This window comes from Vanacampus margaritifer, chromosome 16 (assembly GCF_051991255.1).
Source record: "Vanacampus margaritifer isolate UIUO_Vmar chromosome 16, RoL_Vmar_1.0, whole genome shotgun sequence".
Lineage (NCBI taxonomy): Eukaryota > Metazoa > Chordata > Actinopteri > Syngnathiformes > Syngnathidae > Vanacampus > Vanacampus margaritifer.
In genome coordinates this window covers 18,296,416-18,316,429 of record NC_135447.1, presented here as the reverse complement: position 1 = coordinate 18,316,429, position 20,014 = coordinate 18,296,416, and the positions used below count along the sequence as shown (strand labels likewise).

Here is a 20,014-nt window from a genome sequence, read left to right as displayed (position 1 = left end):
AATTAAGTAACCAGAATTAGGTTAAAAAATTCTATATACGTAGACCATGTTTCTATAAATTTTGATATTTGGTTTTTATTTGAGGCAGATATTTTTTCCATTAAAATGTGATTTATGAGGAGGTTAGACCATTGGTCGATATTCAGAGTTTGTTTACTTTTCCAGTTAACAAGAATTGTTTTTTTAGCGATAGTAAGGGCTACAAGTGTAGATTGAAATTGTTTATGTGGTAAGTCAGTTGTTGTTAGGTCACTTAGAAAACACAAGTTTGGAGATAAAGGTATCCTACAGTCCAAAATAGCGGAAAGTTTTTCTAAGACTTTAGTCCAGAAATACATAACCGGAGTACATAACCATAACGCATGAACATAAGTGTCTGTAGTGTTTTGTAAACATTGGAGACAAATGTCGGAGTCTGAGAGTCCCATTTTCTTAATTATATATTGAGTAATGTATGTTCTGTGAATAATTTTATATTGGATAAGTTGTAAATTTGTGTGTTTTGTCATTTTAAATGCGTTTTCACAAACTTGAATCCAAAAGTCAGATTCCGGTGCTATAGACAAGTCTGTCTCCCATTTCGAGATGGGTAAAGACATTTTATCAGTATATGAAAGTAACTTATATATTTTTGAAAGTTTTTTTTTTTTTTTTTTTGTCGGAGAAAGCTTGTTAATATCTTTAGCTAAAACAGGCGGTTGGAGCGTACCCCGAAGTGTTGCAATTTTTTTCTTTATCATATTTTTCACTTGTAGATAATGTAAAAAAATTCCGTTTTTTATATTGTATTTTTGGAGCAAGGATGTATATGATATAAACATATTATCTGAGAAGAGATGGTGGAGATGTGTAATTCCTTTCTGCTCCCACACACCTAAATAAAACGGTTGGTTGTTAAGTTGAAAGTCGGGGTTATGCCATAGGGGAGAGAGCCCACAGGGCTCCACTTGGGCTTTTGTCAATTCTAGTGCCTTCCACCAGGCAGTCAGTGTTCTTTCTTTCTGTGGATTTTGGCAAGGGAAAAATAACTTGAGCAGAACAACCAGATTTGTCACTTGGTGAGTGCTCGGAAGGGTAAGCCTAAACCTGTTTTTTTCTTCTTATCCCTATATTTTTTTATGGCCATCCTGCAGATTTTTTTAATCTCCTTTCCAACCTGACCTGGTCTTCTCCTCTTTCACTGCTCTTTCGAACTCCTCAAGAGGAGTTGAAACCCTGTCTGCCTTATTTTTGTATCTGGTGGCATGATGGATTTTTGGTCAAAAATGAAGAATGGCACATACTTTTTGTGATCAAATGTAAGAATACAGATTACAATAACAATAAAATATAATAAAGTAATATAGAGTAAATAACCATAATTAAGGGGAAATTGTGCCATTGGCACAACTTAACTCAGGTCCTTTGGCACAAATCACCCTAAGCCCAACATTTTGAAAAAAATGCATCCCCCAGCTGTTTTGAGCCAACATCATGACAACCATATAGACCAGGGGTGTCAAACATACAGCCCGCAGGCCGGTTCAGGGTTTAATCCCACCTGCGAGATGATTTTGTAAAGTTAAAAAAATTAGTAGCTGAACCAATTAATCAGCTGGCCACAATTCAAATATATACATTTGTTATTGTGCAAGCATTCCTCGGATGCGCAATGCAACTTGTACATGGAATTGCCCTGGATGTCATTATTTTACACACCACCTTAAGTTACGGTTTGTTTAAAAATAAATAAATAACTAAATAAAATCATAGGCCGACATAAATGTGTTAAATATGACAAAAAATCAATAACTGATTAATGTCCTTATAACTTTATTAACTGCGCCACACAATGCATTCTGGGAACAATATACATGCAAAACAGGTAGCTACAACAAAGTGTTGCTATATTCATTTGCATTTGTGTTATTTTTTGGAAGAATATAATTACAGTTGAGCCCCATAATGGAGGCCTGGCCCACAAATAGCGAAAATCTGCGTCTAATTGATGCTGTTGGAAGATAAGCTTTTTCCTCCGCGTGTTTGTTTTCTTTCGGGTAGTGAGAATGTTGAATATCTGAATACAGGCTGGAGATCGATGAACAGTTCCTTCAAAGCTTTTATACAGAATATTCCGGGCACAAGTGAGTTACAGACAATGGCTGTAGCCTCTCACAAGTTCGAAGGTTACAGAGGACTTACAATATTCTTATACTATCTTGAAGGGCGGTACGACACAGTTTCCAGTAAACAGTTCAACCGGAGTTGACCGGACATGAGATAAAACTCAAGGACATCATTCAAACCCAAAGCCCATTTGAGGAATAGAGGAGGTTATTCAGTCATGACTGCACCTGGCAGAAATTGCGATAACACTCACAAGGATACACCCGCAGAACAAAGCTCTACTGAGGAAATGAAAACAGTTATGACTAAATCTGGGCAGAAGATGCATTTCAATCCCCCTTTCGGACTCGAAAGAGTCCTACACATGAAATGAACAAAATTAAAGAAAAAAAGATACTCGCTGCATCATCGTCGCAGACGGCTGGCGCAACATTAAGCAAGGGTTGTGTGGAAAGATTGGGCATTATCATCTTATCAGTAGAATAAGAAGCAAAAGCACACAACAATGAAACATCCCTTTAGCAGTGAGACAAGGTTGTTTAGCAGTATGTGGCATTAAAGAACAATTTGATTCATTAAAAGATTTTGCAGTGGAGTATGCATATGTGTTCCACATGTTGATAGTTAAGGGATGTCCCCTGTCCATGGGGTGCCAGGGATTTTGTGGAGAATCAATACTTCGCTTAGTACGATGTGTTGTGGTTACGGTTGTACTGAGGGTCTTCCAGAGATACCAGATTGGCATAAAATTCAATATGAAAAAGAGTGTCGTGATGTAGCAGCAGATGGAGATGCGTTCCCACTTCAAAGCCATCTCGAGATGCGTTCCCACTTTGAAGCCATCTCGAGATGATGTTCTTGGGTTGCTGCTGGAGGGCGCTGTCAGCTTCTTCAGGACCTTAGGGTAGACTGCCTGGTCCCAGGATGAGTCACCGGGATTATTCTGGCCGTATACCGTGAACTCAACCTTTAATAGAATGATGTCAGTGGGAGCCGGTTTGCTTCTCGGTTGTTGTTGGGTGATTGCCTGGTGCAGGGACAATAGCGCTAGCCGGTGTCCTTGCCGGTCGGGTAGAGGAGATGTGATACCACATATCACCTTTTCCGTGTCACGGCTTGAGAAAGGAGGACCCAGATGCAGAGAGGAAGGCGAGCCAGGGCAGGGATGCGGATAACTTAGATTTAATAATAGTAATAAATGAAAACACAAAATCACGCACACAGGCGGACAAAAGGAAACACAAACTCACGCACACAGGCGGATAGCAAACAAACACAAAAGCATGCACAGTGGCAGCAAAAAGGTAAGTCATGGAGATCAGCAGCTGGTTCTCGGATAAGCGTTTACCAGTCGGGTCAAGTGAGTAGTGTCACAGAGGAATATCCCGACACTCCTTGCTGTTTCTCTCAGGCTTTTAACTTGGCCTGATGAGCTAACGGGTTACAGGTGAGTGTGGTGGGCTCCGCCCACCAGCTGTCTCCCCAGCAACTGCAACTGAAACAGCACAGCTGATACTAATCATGACAGTACCCCCCATCAACGAACGCCCCTAGGCGGACCACCTGGCAGAGAAGGATGTGACGAATGGAAGTCGCGAACCAGTGACTGGTCCAGAATCCAGGAGCGGGGGATCCACTGGCGGTCCTCGGGGCCGTACCCCTCCCAGTCGACCAGATACTGCATCCCCCTGCCGCGCTTACGAGAGTCCAGTATGGCCCTAACCGTGTAGATAGGCTGCCCGCTGACGACCCGGGGAGGTGGTGGGGGCGCGGCCGGCGGGCACAATGGGCTGGCCGAGACCGGCTTGAGCAAGGACGTGTGAAAAACTGGGTGTACCTTGAGCGTGGGTGGCAGGTTGAGCCGAACTGCCACCGGGTTGATCACGGAGTCGACCTCAAACGGGCCGACAAACCGAGGCCCCAGTTTCTTGGAGCTCCCTGCCAACTGCAGGTCCCGGGTGGAGAGCCAAACTCTCTGACCCGGTCGGTAGGATGGTGCCGGAAGCCGGTGCCTGTCCGCGAGCCGCTTGTTGCGGTCCGAGGTGCGGCACAGGGCCTTCCTGGTGTCCTGCCAAACCCTGCGAGCCCGGCGGAGGTGAGTATGGACCGAGGGGATGGCCACCACGCCCTCCTGGCAAGGAAACAAGGGGGGCTGATAACCACAGGCCGCGTGGAACGGGGACAACCCTGTGGCAGAACATACGAGAGTGTTGTGGGCGTATTCGACCCACGGGAGGTGGGACGCCCACGAGGAAGGGTGCTGATGGCATACGCATCGGAGCGCCGACTCCAAGTCCTGGTTGGCCCGCTCCGTCTGCCCATTAGATTGGGGATGGTGGCCTGAAGACAGGCTAGCCGTAGCCCCCAAGGACTTGCAGAAGGCCTTCCACACCCGGGACACGAATTGAGGCCCCCTGTCGGAGACGAGGTCCACTGGTATCCCGTGGATCCTAAAAACGTCCTTTATCAGCACATCAGCTGTTTGCAGCGAGGTGGGCAATTTAGGCAGGGCGATAAAGTGGGCCATTTTTGAAAACCGGTCCACCACTGTCAAGATTACCGACTGCCCGTTGGAAGGAGGTAGCCCGGTGACGAAATCCAACGCCACATGCGACCAAGGACGGTGGGGAATGGGCAGGGGACGGAGCTGGCCGGATGGTTTCAGGCGAGAGGACTTATTACGGGCACACGCCGCGCAAGACGCGACATAGTCCTCAACGTCCTTGCGCAGCCCGGGCCACCAAAATCTCTGCGCCACCAGGGACAGCGTGCGACCCACCCCTGGGTGACATGCCACCCTCGATGCGTGCCCCCACTGCAGCACCTCTGGCCGGAGGTGAGTGGGCACGAACAACTTATCGCCAGGGCACGCTACCGGGGTCTGCCTGCCGTCAGCTGCCTCCACCACCCTCCGCTCAACCTCCCACTGGAGAGCTCCCAATACTCTGGACTCCGGCACAATCGGTCCGGGTAGAGACCCCTCGGCGGCCGGACCGTGCAAGCGGGACAGGGCATCCGGCTTGGTATTCCGGGATCCAGGTCGGTAGGTAATGAAGTAATTGAAACGCGTCAAGAACAGGGCCCAGCGTGCTTGGCGGGGATTCAGTCTCCGAGCGGACCGTAAGTATGACAAGTTTTTATGGTCCGTGAAAATTTGGAAGGGTTCCGCCGCGCCCTCCAGCCAGTGCCGCCACTCCTGCAAGGCAAAAATTATGGCCAGCAGCTCACGGTTGCCCACATCGTAATTGCGTTCTGCCTGGTTGAGCCGACGAGAGAAGAAAGCGCAGGGATGCAGCCTCTGGTCAACCGGGGATCGTTGGGACAACACCGCCCCCACTCCTGTCTCTGAAGCGTCAACCTCGACGACAAATGGAAGAGTTTCGTTAGGGTGTGTCAAGACCGGTGAACGTGAAAACAATGACTTCAATTTAACAAAGGCGGCCTCAGCCTGCTGAGTCCAAATAAACTGAGTTTTTGTAGATGTAAGCCTTGTCAGAGGTTCCGCTTTCAAGCTATAATCGCGGATGAACCGACGATAGAAGTTAGCGAACCCCAGGAATCTCTGCAAGTGTTTTCTAGACGTGGGTGTTGGCCACTCGACCACGGCCTGGATCTTGGCCGGGTCAGCCCTCAATTGACCTCTTTCCACAATATACCCGAGGAACTGGACCGAACGGGTGTGAAATGCACACTTCTCTGCTTTCACGTACAGCCGGTTTTCCAGCAGCCGCTCCAGAACCAGCCGAACGTGTTGCTGATGTTCTGCTAGGTCTCTGGAGAAAATCAAAATGTCGTCCAGATAAACAAAACAAAAATGATTAAGCATGTCACGCAAGACATCATTGATAAAACACTGAAATACTGCGGGGGCGTTTGAGAGGCCAAAAGGCATAACTAAATACTCAAAGTGCCCAATGGGTGTTTTAAAAGCTGTTTTCCATTCGTCACCCTCCCTTATCCTAACCAGGTAGTAGGCACTACGAAGGTCCAATTTAGTAAACACCGTAGCAGAGTGTAAGGGAGCGAAGGCTGAATCCATCAGTGGCAATGGGTATTTGTTTTTAATTGTAATATCGTTCAAACCACGGAAATCGATGCAGGGGCGAAGGGTCTTGTCTTTTTTTTCCACAAAGAAAAATCCTGCCCCTAGCGGTGACTTGGAAGGCCGAATAAGACCGGCAGCCAGCGATGTTGTGACATACTCCTTAAGGGCTTGGAGTTCCGGCTTAGCTATTTGGTATAGGCGTGTACTAGGCAGCGGTGCGCCGGTAAGCAATTCTATCGCGCAATCATAAGGCCGATGTGGAGGGAGAGATAAGGCCCGGTCTTTACTAAATACCTCCCGTAAATCGTGATATTCCGCTGGCACATTTTCCAGGTTAATTGATTCCCCAGTTGCCTTCGCTGGGCCACAGTGGTAGTCCACCGCTGACCGCAGGCAATGGGAGTGACAAAACAAGCTCCACCTCTCTAACCTAGGCCTGCCCCAGTTTATGTCTGGGTTGTGCCTGGCCAGCCAAGTCAGACCCAGGACCACTGGGGCTGACCGGGAGGGCATAATAAAAAACTGTCTAGTCTCCACGTGATTTCCTGATAAGCGCAGGTGTAGACCCTCTGTTCTATGGGTAATCACCCCCAAGAGGCGCCCATTAAGGTCATACATCTCCTTTGTTTTCTCGAGTCTAATCATCGGACATTTTAGGATGTTGACAATTTTCGGGTCGATAATACAATCATCCGCCCCCGAGTCCACCAACGCCGTCATTTTTACATTCACCCCACCCCAAGTCATTTCTCCCGACAGTTGTAGTCTTTTAGTGTCCAATGGACTGTTAGGGTCACATGCTCCTGGAGACTGAGAGTACTCACACTGGTTGTTGCGTTGGGGTTGAGTGGTTGCAGCTGGAACGGGTGCGATGTCCCGACGTCTATCCGGCCGCCTCCAACACGTGGCCGATTGGTGTCCGAGCCGACCACAATATTGGCACGCCTGATTTCTCCATCGGTTCCTGTGTTCCGCCGCAGGGAGCCGTCCTCCCCCCAGCTGCATTGGCTCGATACCATCTCCCGTCGGAGGGCGTCGCCACGAGGCGTCGGGAGGCGAGGCGCCGAAGAAGCGCCCCGCGGACGTGGTCGAAAACGGTGAAGCAGCCGTGTCTGCCTCCTTTGGTCGTCGGTCCTCCTCCCGCTCCCGCCGTCGCTCCCGCAATCTATTGTCCAAGCGGATGGCCAGGTTGAGGAGTTCTTCTAGACCGGACGTCTCATCCCGTGCTGCCAGCTCATCCTTGATTCGCGGGCTGAGTCCCCGCCGGAAGATACCACACAGCGCCGCCTCGTTGAAATGGCTCTCGGCGGCCAAAACCCGGAAGGAGATGGAGTACTCTGCCACGGACAAGTCGGCCTGTCGGAGGTCCAGCAGGCGGCTGCCCGCCTCCTTCCCTTTTACGGGGTGGTTGAAAACGTTCCTAAATTCCTGCAGGAAGGCAGAAAATGAAGCTCGGAGTTCGGGATTGGCTTTACTCACCGCCATCGCCCATAGCGCCGCCTGGCCGGAAAGTAGGCTCATTACGAAAGCGACCTTGGCGCCATCAGTCGGGAAGGTGTGCGGCTGTTGATCTAGAACCAGGCTGCACTGATGAAGGAATTGGTCGCAACCCCCAATTTGGCCAGCGTAGCGGGGAGGATGGGGAATATTGGGTTCCCGAGCTACAGCATTGCCAGCTGATTGGAACGCGGAGACGACAGGTGACGCCACGGCTGCACGTAAGTCCTCTGCTGCCGTGGATTCCGGCCTCTGCTCCACCTTCAAGGTGAGCGACCCGATCTGGGCGGTCAGCGTCGACAGTGCCTCCTTCAGCTCGCGGAAATATAGTTCGTGCTGTCCGAGTAAGCGCCCATGGCTGGCCATGGCCTGGCACAGGCTGTTGGGATCTGCGGGGTCCATAACTGGTCGGGATATTCTGTCACGGCTTGAGAAAGGAGGACCCAGATGCAGAGAGGAAGGCGAGCCAGGGCAGGGATGCGGATAACTTAGATTTAATAATAGTAATAAATGAAAACACAAAATCACGCACACAGGCGGACAAAAGGAAACACAAACTCACGCACACAGGCGGATAGCAAACAAACACAAAAGCATGCACAGTGGCAGCAAAAAGGTAAGTCATGGAGATCAGCAGCTGGTTCTCGGATAAGCGTTTACCAGTCGGGTCAAGTGAGTAGTGTCACAGAGGAATATCCCGACACTCCTTGCTGTTTCTCTCAGGCTTTTAACTTGGCCTGATGAGCTAACGGGTTACAGGTGAGTGTGGTGGGCTCCGCCCACCAGCTGTCTCCCCAGCAACTGCAACTGAAACAGCACAGCTGATACTAATCATGACATTCCGTGCAGGCGAACTGCAGAAGTCCTCTCCGTCACCTTGTGGGTTCCTGTCCACCTGGGCTCAGACCATTTTCGTTTAATCACTTTCAACCATACATATTCACAATCATTTATTTCTGAAGGAGCATCTGGTTGTTTTTCTGTTAGCTGGGAGAAAGTAAATGTTAGTTGTTTGAGTTCTGGAGGCCCTGGAACGTGTGCCTCTTCCAATGGAGCTGTTGGAGCCGGATGGTCTGTTGGTATGACATTCAAACAGAGTTCAGCCTTTGGCTGAGTTTAGTGACAATCGCACATTCATTAATGCAACAGGAAGAGCTTGTAGCCAATTCAAATTTGATGAGGCCAGTGCTTTAGCCAATTTTTCTTTAATATTTCTATTCATTCGCTCAACGTGTCCTTGGGATTGGGGATGATACTCTGAACCAAATGTGTGTTTTAGCCCCAATGCCTTTTCTACTGCTTATAGATATTTGTTTTTGAAATGGGTTCCGTTGTCTGATCTAATTTTTCTCGGGAACCCATGTGATGGTATGTAATGATTAATCAGATGTTTTACTATGATATTTGCTGTTTCTGTTTTACAGGGATATGCCTCTGGCCATCCTGAAAAGGAATCCACTATTACCAGCAAATATCTGTATCCTGACACTGGTTTTATCAAGTTAGTGAAATCCATCGAAACCACCTGACGAGGAGCAGTCACGTCCGGATCATGAGTGCCCTGGGAAGGAAACACTGCAGTCCTGCAGTTCACTTTTAACAATTTGTCTCATGAAAGGATGCCACCAGGAGTGGAGTCGTCACAGTGTTTCTTCCACACCTACGTGGCATGTTCCATGGGCTTCAGAAATTAGATTTTTCAATTGTTTCTGAGATGGAATGCATTTACCTTCTTTTCGCCATAAACCTGCTTCATCTTTTTGTCCCCCTTTGGACATCCACACACTCTTTTCTTCTGGACTTGCTTTTTCCTGCCACAACTTAACTGTTTCTACTGTCACCTCCTGTGGATTGTCACATTCAGACTCACTTACAGTTAGTTGGAGTGTAGGTCGGTACCCCGCAACCTTTTTTGCTGCTCGATCTGCTGATTCGTTTCCTGCTGATACAAAATCATTAGTTTGAGAGTGACCTTTACATTTTATTACTGCCACCGCTGTTGGGAGCATTAAAGCATCTCGCAATTTAAGAATATCATCCTGATGTTTAATGGGTGTACCGATTACAGTTTGGAAATCGTTTCGCCACCATTCTTTTAATCCAACATGAACTGTCATGTGTGCATACGCCGAATCTGTGTAAATATTTACTGACTAGTTTTCTGCCAATCTGAGAGCTGCTGTCAATGCCAAAATTTCAGCTCTTTGTACTGACTGAGAGCATGAAATTCTTTCTGCTTGGACTTCTTCAAAACCTGTTTCTGTGGGTTGGGTTACTGCCAATCCAGATTGTAGGCCATCATTGCCTTTGAAGCAACATCCATCTGTGAAAAGGATCAAGTCCGGGTTGTCAAAAAGTGTCGCAAATTGGGTGTCTTTGCTCGTATTTTTCCAATGGAGGTGATGCATACAGAAACATTTGTCGACTTCCTCCTTTCCCCTTCTGATAAAGGGCAGCAGAAACACTGCTGACCTTTTCAGACACGTCAAGATAGAACATGCGACTGTAATCAGGAATCGCAAGAGCTGCAGCAGTGGAAAGATGCTATTTCAAGGAGATGAAGAGCAAAGACCTGGAGGCTTCAAGACAATAAGTTTCAGATGGAGCTGCCAGCAAGAGGTTATCCACATACTGCACCAGGAGAACACCAGGGGGCAGTTCAAGTGGAGACAGCAACTGGCGAAGACAGTCGTTGAAGAGTCCAGGTGAAAGGACAAAGCCTTGAGGCAGTCGATCGTAGGAGTAGCAAACACCATTCCAAGTGAAAGCAAAAAATTGCTTCATTGAAGGATGGAGTGGAATGCAAAAGAAAGCATTAACCAGGTGAAATGACTGTGGGTTGATGTAATTTGGAACAATGCCGAGTGAGGGTTCGGGACAGACAAAGTAGGAGATAAGACGGCCGCATTAATCGCTCGCAGGTCATGGACCATGCGAAACTTTCCAGTATCTTTCTTCTCAACGGGTAAAATAGGCATGTTATAATCAGAGCCTGGATTTTCACACAATACTCTTGCTTTGAGCAAACTGTTAATTGTTTCCAAAATGCCAATCATCCCAGCCTCTTTTACAGAGTATTGGAGAACATATATTTGTCCTGGTTTCATTTGAAACACAACAGGTGAAACGTTACAGAGATCAACATCCGTGAGATCCATGGACCACAGCGATGTGGGAAAGAAATAAAGAAGGTAACCAGCAAAATCGCTGTTGGTTGTTTCACGCCCATGGTGCCTATCCAGAAGCTGGTGCTCCAAAACAGAAGTGGGTTAAAATGTGTTAGACTGAATCCAATAAGCATCAAGTGATGGGGAAATAGAGCAATTAAGAGTGAAATTAATTTTGCCAATCAGTGGCCTGTGTGCATGCCAGGACAAACGGACCGAGATCCTTCGCTGTGTGCTGAGGCGAGATCATCAAGGAGACATGTGGGAGTTGTTTAGGAGTCAGGGACACCGAAAAGGCGACACCTGGTTTGCCTGCAAACAAATCACCCATGTTCAATTCCCATATGTTGTTTTCAATTTCCTGAAATGCCTCGCTATAGATCTCATCCCCTGATCTGTCATAGTACAGAGTGCAATGCATACAATCAGTCACCATATCATAAGATCTGAGGTTACGAACCCAAGGTGACCAGAGAGCTCAGCTTCGAGCCAACCACTGGAGTCAATATCCACTCTTGGCCAGTAGATGACGGCAGTGGCGCATGCCACAGGGCGTTGTCCAACAAGCGAGAACTGGGAGGTGGCACTGGAGGCAGAGGAGGCAGAGCAGCAGTAGGTGTTATCATCCGGAAATTCCAGGATAAGTCCATCAGGGCTGCATTTGATGAGAGGGCATGTGGCGATGAGGAGATCTCTGCCCAAAAGATTGACTGGACAGTTAGGTGCAAACACAAAATAATGCAAAAGAGTCTGTGAAAAACATTGAACAGTCACTGAGCATGTGGATTCAGGGCACCATCATTGTGGAAACTGTCCACCAGAAGGAGGCAGATACTGTTGGTTTGGCACCGGCTGCGGTTGCTCTCTCTCCTCGATTGTAGCCACGTGCAGTTTGTTGGTCTCTGCCTCTCTGCCTCTCCACCCAGTTGCTTGAGGTCACTGTCTGCAATCGCGAGCCCAATGACCAGGCCGTCCACAATTGAAGCACATGTTACGGCTACCAGGGGCCGCACCTTGCCTCATGAATGAACCTGCTTGATACATCATGCACTCGGAATCGACAGAGGGAGATGAGATCACAGCAAGAGTGGTTTCCTCCTGCTTTTTCAGATTTTGCAATTGCAACATAGCAAGTTGTGTTTCTGTACTTTTGCGTTTGTCTACTGTTGGAATGGCGGATTCTTGCCATTTACGTGTTCATGCTGTTGATTAATAAAACATACATGAGATCAGTGAATTCAGGCATTATCTCTACATTTATTAAAGGCTAATATCCTTTGTCCTTCAAAACGTTACCTCCCAGAGTCACATGACTACACCCCCATTGGTCACTATGATGTCTCAATACATTTGCTAGTAGGAATTTAAAGGGAAAGAGAATTGTCATACAAAACTATACTGAGTAAATCAAAGCAATTTTGTCCAATTCTAAATAGTCATAACTAAATCAAAACAGTTATAATTAAATTGAAATAAACATTCTGTTTCACTACCTTAGACTATTTTTCCTTAGCATGTCTCCTCAAATGATGTTTAACTCTTTTACTGCCAAAAACGTTAAATGACGTTTAGTAAAAACCTACGGAGGAGCGCCAAAGACGTTAAAAGACGTTCACCAAGTTTGTTTTTTTTTGGGGGGGGAAACGGGTGGAGGAAAGCCTTGGCCAGCTGTGCTGAAAGTATCAAGCAGATCTAGTTAGTATAATGCCTATTTTTGGCCCCTAGATGGCAGCGATGACTCTCTTTGGACAAGATTGGGTAGGCGTCAGTAGAAGACGTGAGGCGGAGCTAGAGTGTTGAGGGGACAATGGCTGAGGAAGCCATAATGGCAACCGGTTGCAAGCAGCTCACGCTTGAGCATTTTTTTCAAAGACAAAAAGCATTGACCAATGCTAAAGAGCACATTGATGACGACGATGATGATGATGGTGACTCCGAGGTTGACGCCGAAGTTGGAAGCGTTGACGCGGCGGCTATGATCACGTCATAAGAACTCACCGGCTAGCGATGCTAACGCCGGAAAACGCGGAGCACAACCGAGCACGCTCAGGCGGACGTTCAATCGGACAACGAGTGCCCCGAGTCCAATGCATATTCATCGGAGGAGTGGGTACAGTCTGATCACGGAGAAGACACTGGTTATGGACTACGATGCCACCATGACTGGAGCGGATAAGATGGATCAACCACCCGGTATAGGAACTGAAGGACATGAGGAAGCCAGACATAACACCACCGTAACGTCACCGTATCATGATTCTGAGAGTAGACTTGATGGCAACATGGCCAAACACACACTGCAGTATATACTTGCTATTCCCCGGAAAAAAAAGCCAGCAAGAAAGTGTAGCGTCTGCACGCTAAGGGGCCATCGCAGTGAAACTAATCTGTTGTGCAAATCCTGCTGCATCCACTTGCACGCAGGGGAGTGTTACAAAAAGAAAAACTGTATTTGAAACATCCACACAATTGTAAATAGTACAACGGTTGCACACATTTGTAAATAGTTTGCCAAATTGTTTTGTCAAATTGTTACACTGTTGAATGTAAATAAACGTATTTTGCTATCAAAAAACACTTTTTCATTGTTGGTGGTAGTGTTTTACAGAAGTAAAGCACTGTTTAGGTGTTTGTGGCATCATTCATGGAAAAAAAAAGGTCTCAAATTCAAGAGTGCATGAAATAATATCGTTTCACAAAAAGCTTGATTTCTCCGTTTTTTGTTTCAAAACAGAGCATTTGGGTGAAACTAACCATTTTCTATTGTTGATTACTGAAAAACGGAATAAGGTAGAAACAAACTTTTTTTCTGATGAAAAGAGTCCAATCTTTCATTTGGTAGTATGTGTGTTTCCATAGTCCAAACACAAAATTTTCTGTGGACCTTGAAAGATCAGTCAAAATGCTTAAATCGGCTGGCACTGACGGCATCCCTTTTCTGAAAACGTCTGGCAGTCAAAGAGTTAAGATGTGACAACCACCGGTCAACCTCAGCACTGGGAAGATCCAGATTGGCCTCCATGGCCTGTGCCACAGACTTGGGAACGCCCTTCAAAATGGCTGCTCGGAACACTTGCGAATGCAAGGCAGAGGCCGTAGGGGCGTGTCCTGTTTTCAGAGTGTAATCAGTGAGGGCCCGATCAACAAAAGCCGCGGCCCCCTCATCGGCTTTGGGAGCGAACACCAGATCTGAAATGACACACTCAGGGAGGGGAAACAAAGGTCTAAGATGACAAGGTTAAATAATTTTCTCGCATAAGAGCCTAATTATCAGGGAGAGAAAGAAGAAAAGAAAAAGGAAAAAGAAAAAAAATACATATACAATATTCAACTATAAAAGTGGACATAATTGTATAAAAAGAACACTCATATCACCTGCTATTAACATTTGTCCCGTAACCGCTCTCTGCACTGCTTGAAGCCAATTGGCACCACCAGATTGCATAGGCCGAAGTTTCTGCATCAACACACTCAAATCAGTGGGAGAAAAAGGTTTGTAAAACATAGCAGAGTTACCAGTGGACAGGTCAACTTTAGCTAACATGGGTGCCTGCAATATTTGGGAACGAGTCACAGGACGATGAGGAGGAAAAGCTGGACCTTTGGAAGATTCTTCAGGGTCTTTTAGGACCTCTGGTTCGGTCCAGAACGGAGTCAGGGTGGGCACCTGAAAGATTCTGGACATGACACTTTAATTCTGCTACTTGATTCTGTAACTGAGCAATGTACAACCTGTTTTTCACTTCCTCAATCGAAGGGCCTCTAGCTGCGTGTTCCCATCGCCATCATTCTTGCTCTCGCTTTCATCTCCACAACTTTCTTATCATTCTCTCTCACCCTCCCTTTTAGAGACAACCTGTTAGTTTAGTTTTTTTGTTTGTTTTTTCACTTCCAATTTTAGAGCCGCCGCTCCTCCAACACAAGCTTTTTCCCGTTTCTCTCATTAATATCACAAAACATGCAGTTGAAGACATTGTAGGAAACCATCCATTCTCGCAACTTTTCTCATCCACTCCCTTCTTTTCCCTTTTTTTTGTACTGTTCTCTCTCAACCCCCCCCCAACACCCTACACCCCCCCCCCCCCCGTTCTCTTTTTTTTTTTTTAATTCAAAGACACTTGCCTATTCCCAAACAAAAGTGTCCGAGCCTTAATTTCTCAGAAGTGGTCGAACTATTCCTCTTAATTCAAAAGTACTTCACTAGGACCAAACAAAAGCACTCGAACCCTGATTTATCAAAACCACTCAAACTTCTTATTCTCTTTCTATTTCTCTTATTTCTCTTCACTCAGTTATTTCTTATGCGCTTATTTCTTCGTAACATTACCCCATAAACAAGGACTTCAGTTTCTAAGATTCTAAAATAGAACGAAACAACCTCGTTTTTAATGTCTTAGTAAAATACAAAAACAAGGATTTCTTGTTTCTAGGATTCCATAATGGAACGAAACAACCTTGTATTTCAGATTTACTAATATCAATTCACTTAGGTCTCATATACAATTTAGTCACAAATTAAATGACATGAAAACAGGTCTCGGAGTAGTCAACAGACAGAAAATACACTAGGAGGATAAATGTCCTCTTACCTTTGATTACTTTGGCGCCAGATGTTCTGTCTACTGACCGACACCTCAGCCCGAAATCACGTCGGGGTCACCAATTGTTGGAAGATAAGCTTTTTCCTCCGCGTGTTCGTTTTCTTTCGGGTAGTGAGAATGTTGGTTATCTGAATACAGGCTGGAGATCGATGAACAGTTCCTTCAAAGCTTTTATTTCTACAGAATATTCCGGGCACTAGTGAGTTACAGACAATGGCTGTAGCATCTCACAAGTGCGAAGATTTCAGAGGACTTACAATATTCTTATTCTATCTTGAAGGGCGGTACCACACAGTTTCCAGTTCAAAAGAGTTGACCGGACATGAGATAATACTCAAGGACACTATTCAAACACAAAACAAAGCCCATATGAGGAATAGAGGAAGTTATTCAGTCATGACTACACCTGGCAGAAATTGCGATAACACTCACAAGGATATATCCGCAGAACAAAGCTCTACTGAGGAAATTAAAACAGTTATGACTAAATCTGGGCAGAAGACACACTTCAATGCCAATTGTTTTTAAGTTATATACCATGATTTTACCGATCTGGCCTGCTTGGTAATATATTTTTCTCCATGTGGCCCTTGAGCTAATATGAGTTTGACACCCCTGATATAGACTCACGATGTAGCTTACTACATCACTCAAATATGTGTGAACTGTTTTCAAAGTTGTCTGTAATTGTTCAAACACAGTCAGTCATCAAAAAACCTTAATCATAGAAATTTTACTTTGGAGGGCAACTAAATATTTTTTGAACTTATGTGTGCTTACGTCTCAAGTGTGTGTCTCCCTTTTATTTCCTTTTTTTTCTGGAGAGCTTAGTATTGTTCATTCTGTAATTTTACCGATTTGACATGTCATCATCATTGCTCTCCTTTTTTTTAATTTTTTTTTTTATATATATATATATTTTTTTGTATAATTTTTTTGTATGTGGGTGAAATGTGTATGTGCGTGCGTGCGTGCATACATTCATTAGTTCACCTAAAACCTATAAAAAAATTTAAAAATCCCATACCGTTTCCCTAAACCAAACACTTTCAGCCAGAGTCGTGAGGCCGTCAGGAAACATGACCAACTTTTTGTATGGTTTTCTAAATAACAGAGGTGGAACTACTTGCCCCTTGGCACAAATTACCCCACTCTCTCCTAATGCATTTGTCACGCGAAATACAATACGCCGTTTGTTTTCACCGTAAGAAGGAAGTATTTGCATTGCGTTGCATTGAGGAAGTATCAGAAATGCCCGGATGTTCGGAATGTGTCAATACCAAACAATAAAACAATATTACTGTTCACTAGGACTATCATACACTTACGGACTTATACTGTACGTACCTCTAATACATATACAAATATATACATATAACAATACATATTTACTAAGACTAGCCACTTACAGTAATCATGCATTTAAAAAAATATTGTTTTGAACACCACAGACAAAAATAATGACACAGACTTGAAAGATCAACTTTACTTGTGTAAATCACACTTTAAAAAGACGACACAATCTCACAGTTAAAATAGATAGACCACATTCACTGAAACTTTATTGGTCATATGAAATGCTGAGGCTCATTGTGACAGCAAGGAATGAAGCTTCGTAAACACAGATTTTAAAAATAACATACAAAATAACAACAGGTTTGACCAGCAGATTGAGCTCTATTGCAGTGTGTCAAATGCCTCGAATCAGTGCATTGTTTTAGGGCAGAGGTGGGCATCGAGGGCCGGAGTCCTGCAGGTTTTGCATGTTGCCCTTCTCCAACACAGCTAATATATGATCAACTGATCAGCAAGCTCTGCATAAGTCTGATAACGATCCTGTTGATTGCAATCAGCTTGTGTTGGAAGTAAGAAACCTCAAAAACCTGCAGGATTTCGACCCTCAAGGACCGAGTTTGCCCACCTATGTTTTAGGGCAATTTTCGCAAAAGGGGTCATTGTTTTGGAAAGCCTCAGTTTCTCCATCCCTACAATGCCATGTGTATAATATAAAAGAAATAGCGTAATAGCCCATAAGAAATAATCAAGTTGGATGGACGTTCATACTTAAATAATTTTTTTTTTTATTGACAGAATACAAATTGACAATTCTCTGACAAATCTTGTTAATGTAACCGAAAATGAAAACCAACAAGAATATATACACAACCACTGAGGCATTCCATTTCAATGTCACATCAGAACTGCAATTACAGATTTATATGATAACCCTAAAATATATAAATATATATATATATATTTTAATGACAGACTTCAACTATAACAAACTAGAAAATATTTTCAAAATCTTTTGACCTTTCTTATTGTTTACAAATTTAATGACTAATATCAACCAAAAATACTTTAAAGTATGGATTAAATTAGAGAAATTTGGCTTTGTGAATATGAAATTTCCCTAATAAAATAAAAAGACCAACAATATTACAAATATCTATATCTTTGTATGTAAACCAAGTAATAATACTTTCACCATCAATCTTTATTGTCTGACCAATCTTTTGAAAAATAAATGTTCTCTATATCATTCCAGTACGGAAGGGTATTGCATTCACTTGAAAGAAAGAAAAAACTCCTGTTTTTCTGACTAATTTTTGGGGGTTGCTTTGTTTTTTGAGTGTTTTTTTTCTTCTGTTTTTCAGAATATTTTTTCTGTTTTACAGATTTTTTTTTCTGTCAAAAAAATATCCAGAAAAACTTAGTCAGAAATACAGGACTCTTTTTTTTTTTTCAAGTGAATGCAATATGCTTCCGTATTCCAGAACATGATACTAAAAGGACAATCATAAAAATACTTTCTTAAGCAGTTTTACAAAATGTACATCTATCATCTAAATTAAAAAAATCTTGACACATATACATTTGTAGGATATATGTTGTGTAATATTTTTATATGTATTTCCCTTACTTTGTTATCATACTGCATTTGCATAGCAAATTTGAATTTCCGGGCAAGCGTCACGTGACTTGGACTGGAGCCACGTGTGGGCGGGACCTCCTAAACATCAGTTACGGAAGCTCACCGCGGCAGTGTTGTTGAGAGAAGATGGCCTTCGTTGGAAAAGTTGCTTTCTTGTTGAGGAACGCGTCCAGGAGCTCACGTTCTTTGAGAAATTTAACATGGCGCCGAACTGTCGTCTGTGGCACAATTGTCGCAACTGGATTTATAGGTTATTCTTACCAATACAAAATAAATTTTCCTCTCTTCGTCGTTCATGCTGAAGAGAAGAAGGTGAGTAAGTATGCACCCAAACGAGTCAACTTTTACCTTCAATCGAAAGACGCAAGCTTTTGTGTTATTTATGAATATGCTTGTTTTTAAAAAAAAAAGTGTAGCAACTTACCCCGAATGTGGCGCCATCATGGCGGTGACGGGTCAGAGTAACATCACAGGGACCTGGCAAATTGTAAGGCCAAAACATGTGTCTCGAAGTTGACCATTTTACTCCTAATTTGGCAGAAACTAAAAAATATATACCCGTACAATAACATAAGGCCATTTGGATTTGACAAATGCCCTTACTCACACCTAAATGGTTTGGAAGTGGGTTTGTCAACTATAAATTAGACAAATGTTGACCGCATGTGTATTGAATTTTCAAGACTTTTCAAAGTCATGATTAAAACTAGGACATATGTTCTATGTTATTGTTGGTGGTTTATATTGGTAAGATAAAAAATGGTGAACACGGAAAATAGTCATCACTCAAAATAAGCGATCTGAAGGTGTCTAATTGAGAGACTTTTTTTGTCATTCCGCAGCGGATGCACACTTATCTGCAATGTTCTAATGGTTTTCTTGCTAAAATAATACCTACACTTCTTGTCCTGGCTTTAGGTGTATGCAGCTCCCCAAATGTCTGCCAGGAAGAGGCGTTTCATCCAGTTTGCCTCAGTTGTTTATGAAGAAGAGCCCTACATGACACCAAGAGACTTCCTCTTCTCTGTGATGCTGGAGAATGTGGATCGTAAGTGACATGCTTGTTTAATGGCAGCATGCAACATATTCTACAGTAGTCTGTTTATTCTAGGGACTGATTGATATGCTTTTTTTGTTTTAGGCCAATGCGATAGGGATTTTTGGCAGAAAAAAATACTGATTACCGATTAATCTGCCAATTATTTAAAGATATATGTAATGCATAAAATTACCCCCCTCCCCAATTCCTTTTCAATGGGTGTCACTTACGCACAAACCTTTGCTATGAAGATTCTCTGCTTTGAATGACATGTCATAGTATGACCTTATCAACAAATTTCATGAAGTATACAAGGTTATTGTATAGATGTATATATCAATAATAAACCCATTCTTGTTTACAACTGCTGTACAGCATGAACCTTTTCTTTCAAATATTTTTTATCTTATGTTATTTTCACAAGTCTTGGGGCTTACTGGGCTAACCTGAGACCTCGGGGATTGTATTTTGTGCCATGTCATGTGGAAATGTGTGTTAAGACAACAACAAAAAATCATTGGATGTTTGCATCCTTGAATTTTGAGAAAAGAAAGTCTTTGATTCCTTGGAATATCAACTTTAAATATAACTTGAATGGACAATGACAAAATAAAACAATAAGAG

At 44.1% G+C, this 20,014-nt stretch overlaps 1 protein-coding gene across 2 annotated transcripts in view; it reads left to right on the top strand.

The window, feature by feature from the left end:
• The first annotated feature begins 18,422 nt into the window (after positions 1 to 18,422).
• micu2 (mitochondrial calcium uptake 2) overlaps positions 18,423 to 20,014 on the top strand; it is a 34,610-nt gene continuing 33,018 nt past the window's right edge. For both annotated transcript variants that reach the window (XM_077546966.1, XM_077546965.1), the window contains exons 1-2: positions 18,423 to 18,663; positions 19,270 to 19,399. In XM_077546966.1, coding sequence (XP_077403092.1) covers positions 18,478 to 18,663; positions 19,270 to 19,399 — 316 coding nt within the window. In that variant the 5' untranslated portion in view covers positions 18,423 to 18,477. The remainder of the gene's footprint in view (positions 18,664 to 19,269; positions 19,400 to 20,014) is intronic.